The following is a 7,386-nucleotide window of genomic DNA, read 5'->3' as shown; positions in this document are numbered from 1 at the left end:
ACTGCTCTCAACAGCATCAAAATATTTGCTAGTTTGAGAATGCTGACTGAGAATGGCTCACGTCAATGTTCTTCTGTAAATTAAACCATAAATATTTTACTATCTCGAGATAACTGTCATTTCCAAAATAATGGACTTGTTTGGTTAACGTGAAAAGCGGTGATGTGTCAATAATGAGGATCATAGCGCTTCCCGGGCATCCGATCGCATTTCGTTAATGTCATCCCTCTCATAGTATCTAGGGTGGTATGATAAGGGATTTTTATGATCTGCTGTGATGTGTTAACCAGCTTGAATTAATTGGCCTTTGCATTGTGGTCACCTTTAAGTTGTAGTCATTGAGCCAATTAGCAACAAACGTTATCTCAAGTCACTTTCAATACTCCTCTTCAAACATTAATAGTATGTTACGATAATATATTTAACCCAGGGTAGCATGTCAGGTCAGTGGTTAGCATGTCTGCCTCACAGTTTTGGGGCTCTGGATTTGCATTTCAGTTCCCCCCCCCCAGCAATTTGCCTTTGTGGAGAGCATCTGCAGAGATTGACAGAAATAAAGTGTTGGATATTCATACTCATCCGTTTCCTACCTTTTTAATACATTGTTGGTAATGTGAGAAATCATGGACATGATTAGTGTCCTTACATAGATAAATATCACTGATTATTAATAGTAACATATGGTTAAAGGTAATTTGAGCACATCTGTTATTCAGACGTATGTAATCAGTAGTACCTCATTTTCGAAAAGGTTGGCATTACATCATAGTAATTTCCTTCTGCGGTTGTCATCCTGCGCAGATGAACCAGGTGCTCGCAACCTGCTGGATGTTCCTCCTGCTCTCCGCCTCCCTGTGCGAGCCTGCGCTGTGCAAAGGGGGACGCGGGGGGTCCCGGGGCTCGTCCAGAGGCTCCCCCGCTCGCAGCACCACGGCCGGCTCTTACCGCAGGGCGGGCAGCTACGGCGGCCCGCGCTCTCGCTTCAGGGCGGCGGGCCGGACGTCCCCGGTGCGGGTGGCCGCCGCTGCGGCCGCGGGAGCTGCGGTGGCCCTGACGGCGGATAAATGGTACGCGTCCGCTTACCGCCGCAGCAACGCCGACTCCGAGGAGGAGCTGGATTATTACAACAGGACCGGTTACTTTGATGCCCATATATCTGGATCCACAGCGGGAGCATCCTTCTGTCAAATGTTCTACATCACCATGGCGACACTCTCCACCAAATATTCACTCTTGTGGGACTCCATGCTGTAGATGAGCTTTTAAGGAGAACTGCACTGGACCTGACTAATACAAGACAGGCTGGAAGCAACTGGAAAGACTGACGGGAAGAGACGGTATGACCAAAAGGCAAACACTGCACTGTTTACTAACACTTCAACGCACGAACTGGAGCACAAATGTTCACTCCTCCAACACCAGCTTGTGTGTGTGTGCACCAAACCGGTCCCCAAATTTATTTATTTATTTTAAAAAAAAAAGACAAAATGAATATGCATTTCTTTATCTTAATAGCATCATTGCCCAAGTCATTTTTGAACATTTTCAGAAAATGAGGGGGGAAAAAAACTTCAGCAAAAGTCTAATTGCCTCATTTTAACCATTGTGCATTACCATAACCTGGATGACTGAGATGACAAACATGAGAAAAAATACAATTTCTAGCACATTGGTATTTTCTTACCGATATGGTGACACAACGTTACAAGTGACTCAGGCATTTATGCTATTAGCCTAACAAATAACAATGAAGTTATCCCTACACAGTACAATATATGTACTTAGAATACTTTGGTTTCTTTATAAGCTGCTGATTCATAAACATTAGTGTCCCAAACCTACAAAAAACTTCCATTTTAACATCACGAGTGTCCCAAACCTACAAAAAACTTCCATTTTAACATCACGAATACTCTTAATTAATTTTCTCTAATTAATGCCAAGGGGTGTCGATTTACTCAACTGGAGATGAGGTGTGTAAGATCATCTTTTATTACAATGCCCATGCATCATGTGCAAAGATTACACATTTTAATTCATCTGAGACTTTTTTTCCGTGACTCAGCAGGTGCTGCTGTTAACAACTGAGTTCAGATTTCAAAGTCTTTCAACTGAGGTCACTACAATTATGACCCATTTTCCTGATAAGAAACGAGATACTCTTTTTTTTTTTTTTTTTTGAAAGGAGGCCTTTATTTGTCGTTTACGGTTAACCAATTGGGGCATGGCATCATATTAGAGGGACAGCCACTATTTGAGGAAATTTAATATATTTGTGAATCAGGTGTAAAGATATGGTGCTGCTGAAGTAGGTTGTGATGTATCCTCAAAGCTTCTTCCTCTTGTTAGGAGCAGAAGACTGTTCCTTATCTATACAGCACTTGTGTACTGTACATACAGCAATACCTTTGTTATCTGTTTCAATGCAAATAAACAAGTTTAAAACAACTCTTAAGACTTCTGCCTTTTTCATTCTAAAAGCAAGACACATTCAAATCTTTTTTTCAAAAAATTATTTTTATGTACAATGTATAAATGTACAGGGGCATCCATTAAAATGTGTCCTTTAGTCCAGAATCACTTGTCCTAGCTCTCCTTTCCTAAAGGCTCGGATGAAATCGTACGCTGCTGCAGGGTAGTTGGGAACAGTGATGGTAACATTGCCTAAAGGAGAGTAAATATTGTTTCATGTGGTTCATTTTAAGATATTAATATTGACACAAGTCTGCACTGTAAATACTCTGCAGTTACTTTATACACCTCAGCATAGCACAGTGAACACAGTGGATGTGAACATGGTGCTTTCAAAAGGTATTTACAATACAGTTACAAATGTTACTTAAAATATGATGGCAGAGTATACATTTAATGAAAAAATAATCCAGCATTCATTCATGCATCTCCTGTTTATTGGCCACCCCAAATAACTGTGACACTATAAATATATTGGGCTAATTACAGTTGTTTTATGAGATACTGTATGTCCTCACAAAAGCAATTTGGGAAAATTTGAAAAATCTCTCTCTCTTTTTTAATATATATATATATATATATATATGTATATATATATATATACAGTATTATCTTTCTTACCAACACCAGTGATGGCTTTAACACGCTGAGTCTTCCTTAGCTTCACAGCGATGCGTTTCAGGACATGTTGGATGTTGTCGGTAGGCTCTGGCAGGTTGTATTTTTCCACGTAACTGAACACAAACGCAACGGAACAGACCAAAAGAGATGTAAAATGTCAACACTGATCATGTGATGTCAACTCATATTAAAAATTATACCTGAACTTCTCAAGGCGGTTCAGAGAATAGAGCAAGTAGTCAGCGATGATATCCTCACCCACTAAATGGTCCAGGATAGTTCCTGGAGAGACATGACAGAAGCAGTTTTTCCAACACAGTTAAATTAAAGCACAGTTTCCCAACATTGATTGAACCAAGGCACATATTTTACATAAAAAAAATATCTCACGGCACACGGAAATGGAAGATTTTAATAGTTCTGATTGGCAGAGATCGCGATGTACAAAGCTTAACATTTGTAGGAAAGACATAATTTTTGTAAAAATGAAATGGGGGGGGGGGGGGGGGGGGGGAAGTGAAATTAGATCTCTCAGCACAGGGGTTGCACAGGAAAACTGTTCCAGCACAAAGGCATACAGATTCATGCAGCGGAACAGGACAGATTTACAAAAAAAAACAAAAACAAAAAGTTAAGCCTGCTCACCACATAACGCCAGCTTCATACCCGTTTCAACACTCTCTATCTTCGGAGGCAAGACTCCTGGTGTGTCCAACAGGTACATAATGGGGCGTTCACAAACCTGAGAATGATAGATAACATTGTTTACAATGAACAGATATATAGACATGGAAAAAAAAAATACACTTCACTGACCTGAATCCGAGTGAGGACAGCTCGAGTTATGCCAGGCTCGCCACCTACTCGAGACGCACGGCCTGAACGAGACATTTCATTTGTGTTACTCAGGAATAAAAACTGTTCAATATCTGCTATACTGTACCTTTTTTCAAATTTGTCCTTCTTAGTGAGTTGATAAGTGACGATTTTCCCACATTGGGCACTCCAATCACCATCAGGCAATAATTATGATTCTGGAAAAATTTACATGTAAATGTGGTTATCAGAATATTATGCATACTATAGGATCGCAGCAGCATGGTTAACTAGTGTTATAGTGTTTATTATCAGAAAATGTGACAGTTTAAATTCAGCATCCTCACTGTGATGCGTATTGTTTGTGTCTTTGGTTATTATGTCTACATTTTACACTGTGTGCACCTCTTCTCTGTTAAAGCGTTGCGAGTTTGCCATCATCTCCAACACAGTCGGCACCAACTGCACGAAAAAGAATGAGCACAATGGCTTTTAATCAACACGGTATTAATCAAGTCCAGTAATAAAATTGATTGGGCATTCAGGGGAAGATGACGCATACCTTGGTGACATTTTCGTCCCGCTGCTTCAGACAGTTAGTGAACAGAACATTGTTCACTCCATTTCTATCAAGCTCCTTCAAGATCCTCTGCAGGGGGGAAAAGGACAAATTACATCTTTAAATGAAAGCACACACAAGTGCATCCCAAATAGAAAAAAAAAAAAAAAACATTTATTTTACAAGTTCACTTCCACAAGTGTAACTCATGATACAGATTCGCTAAACACACACACACACACACGGACACACACTTTTCAGAAGCCCTATTTCCTACCAAATTTCTATAATAAGAATAATTTTTGATTGTTTTTCATGTAAAATTTAAATGTATTGAGGTGGTAAATGTTGGGTTTCATCTGTAAGTTATAATCATCAAAATTGACAAATTTCACTATGTCTAGTGAATCAAATAATATATGAGTTTAACTTTTTGAATTAAACTGCAGAAATAAATTAAGTTTTCCTTAATATTCTACTTTATTGAGATGCATCTGTGCTGCACACAGTTATAAATACAACAAAGCAATTTCTAAATTTCTTTCATAACGCAGACAATACAGATGATTTTTTTTTTAAGGTTCCATGAATGCAACCACACCTGTTTGAATTCATGGAACCTTCATGGAATCAGACAGATAGGGGGTGTGAGGTGTCTAAGATTATCTTTAAAATTATTTACGACAAGCGGTAAGAGTCCACACTTTATTTCATTTGAAACGGTTTACGACTAAGGATGCATTGATAACCGATATCAATATTGGATCCATTCAGTTACCGTACATCTATACTCGTAAAAATTCTTCGTTACTATGACACTGATACCACTTCACCAACCTGACCTCTCAGGTAGGAGCCATGCATGTCAACCGCGTGAAGATACTTTACGGATGACAACACTTTTGATGATGAACTTCGATTGGGTGACAACAGAGGCGAGTTCACTATGGAGACGGTATGAATATATCTGCTTAAAAAAAAATTGTAAAAGTTGTAAAAATACATTCAGCACCTGTTTGTTTGACAGATCAGCCAGGTCCATCTTGTTAAGAACGAGCAGATGTGGTTTAACGTCCAGGGTCTCCTGAAACACAGGGTTTCTGCCAGAGAAGGGGATGTAATTCATGTTAAAGATGTTTGGTAACAACAGTATGAGACACGAGCAATTAACCAGCATCTTCATCAGAAAGGATATTCTCGCGTCGTGTATTTCTATGATGCAGTCCACACTCTTCAGACTGGCTCTCATCTGCTTCAGCCCTGCCCGCAGTCACAAACAAACCAGCTCACAACAAACTCGCGTTTAGAGTATAATACATTTATTTGTTATTTGATAGCAATTACTGGTCTTGAAGTCACCTTTCGCCATGTGTCCAGGGAACCAGTGAGCCACTTCCCGTCCTCCAAAGTCGAACGTGCTTCGAAATTTGGCGACATCGCAGAGTGATCGGTACAGTTTCATAGCCTCGATAAATATGTGAGACTTAATGTCACATCTGTATCTTAGTCGTAAATTGTCCTACTCAACGATTTAAAAACAACCACCACCACCATTGTCATCATGCGCATCACTGTTTACACGCCGACTCAGAACTATAAACATATTTCTTGGTTCCGCTCTTCCTCGTTTGAGGTGAGCCGTGTGTGTATAACTGCCCATACATAATATTAAAGGAATGGCAATTTGAAAGCAGAAATAACTATAGTAAAACTGTACCACAATTAAATTATAACTACTTTATTTTACTTAACAATATTTGCTGGGATCTGGTGGAAATCAGATGATTATAATGGAAATATTGCCTTAACTGAAGCCAAACGGAGAAATGGCCCACTGATACATCAGCATATACTGAACAAAAATATTAAAACAGCACTCTTGTTTCTGCTCCCATTTTCATGAACCGAATACAGTAAAACTGCACATTTTATAGTGGGCAGCCTATGCAACAATTATGCTGTCTAATCTGCATGTTAACATGCCGCAGCTGTGATGTGGATGGGCTATCTCAGCAAAGTGCTCACTAAAATAGATTTAGATAGATTTGTGAACAATATTTGAACAAACAGACCTTTTGTGTATAGGAAATGTCTTACTGAGTTCAGCCAAATAAAAATGCGAGCAAAAACGTTTTTTTTCTTCCCTTTAGTGTATTTTGTAATACACCATTGTAGATGCTGAAGTGAAGCTTGTTCAAAATAGAGAATAAACGTAAGAGGAAATACATCCATTTTTTATTGCCTGCATCCTACCGCAGCTGACTTTGGGCGGTAGGCCAGACCCTGGACTGGTCGCCAGCCAATCGGGGCACATATGGACAGCACTCACACTAACATGTTTTTGGAATGTACCCGGCGAAAACCCACAAGAGCACGAGGAGAACATGCAAACCCCACACCGGTTTCGACTACTAACCTTCAGAACTACTGAGAGAGACATATTAACCACTTGTTCACTGTTCTGCAGAAAAAAGGTTAACATTATTGAAGTGAAATATTGGCAGAATTTACAGCCATCCATTTTCTGGACTACTTATCCTCATTAGGGTCACGGGTGTGCTGCAGCATATCCCAGCTATCTTCGGGCGAAAGGCGGGGTACACCCTGAACTGGTCGCCAGCCAATCGCAGGGCACATATAAACAACCATTTACACTCACATTCTCGCCTAAGGGCAATTTACAGTCTTCAATCAACCTACCTTGCATGCTTTTTGGATGTGGGAGGAAACCAGAGTATCAGGAGAAAATCCACACAGGCACGGGCAGAACATGCAAACTCCACACAGGTGGTGCCGGGATTTGAACCCCGGTCCTCAGAACTGTGCGGCAGATGTGCTAATCAGTCCGGCACCGTGCCGCCACCAGAATTTGCATGTGGGGGGGAAAAAGTTAAATGCTCAACAAAAACCTCACAACA

At 40.1% G+C, this 7,386-nt stretch overlaps 2 protein-coding genes across 2 annotated transcripts in view; one reads left to right on the top strand and one right to left on the bottom strand.

Moving 5' to 3' along the window:
* The window catches only part of sprn (shadow of prion protein), a 2,879-nt gene extending 450 nt beyond the window's left edge, over positions 1-2,429 (top strand). The window contains exon 2 of the mRNA XM_061690497.1: positions 802-2,429. Coding sequence (XP_061546481.1) covers positions 802-1,254 — 453 coding nt within the window. The 3' untranslated portion in view covers positions 1,255-2,429. The remainder of the gene's footprint in view (positions 1-801) is intronic.
* Positions 2,430-2,548: 119 nt separating this feature from the next.
* mtg1 (mitochondrial ribosome-associated GTPase 1) lies at positions 2,549-6,048 on the bottom strand. The gene is made up of 11 exons (XM_061690302.1): positions 5,828-6,048; positions 5,664-5,728; positions 5,481-5,585; positions 4,472-4,558; positions 4,315-4,371; positions 4,037-4,127; positions 3,910-3,971; positions 3,739-3,835; positions 3,294-3,375; positions 3,094-3,206; positions 2,549-2,664 (listed from the first exon to the last, which is right to left on the bottom strand). Exons 1-11 carry the CDS (start codon positions 5,928-5,930, stop codon positions 2,567-2,569), a joined length of 960 nt encoding a protein of 319 aa, XP_061546286.1. The 5' UTR covers positions 5,931-6,048; the 3' UTR covers positions 2,549-2,566.
* Between the last annotated feature and the right edge of the window lie 1,338 nt (positions 6,049-7,386).

The sequence above is a fragment of the Phycodurus eques genome, chromosome 11 (genome assembly GCF_024500275.1).
Source record: "Phycodurus eques isolate BA_2022a chromosome 11, UOR_Pequ_1.1, whole genome shotgun sequence".
Taxonomy (NCBI): Eukaryota; Metazoa; Chordata; class Actinopteri; order Syngnathiformes; family Syngnathidae; genus Phycodurus; species Phycodurus eques.
Note: the sequence above shows the minus strand (reverse complement) of the source record. Positions and strands in the feature narration are given on the sequence as shown.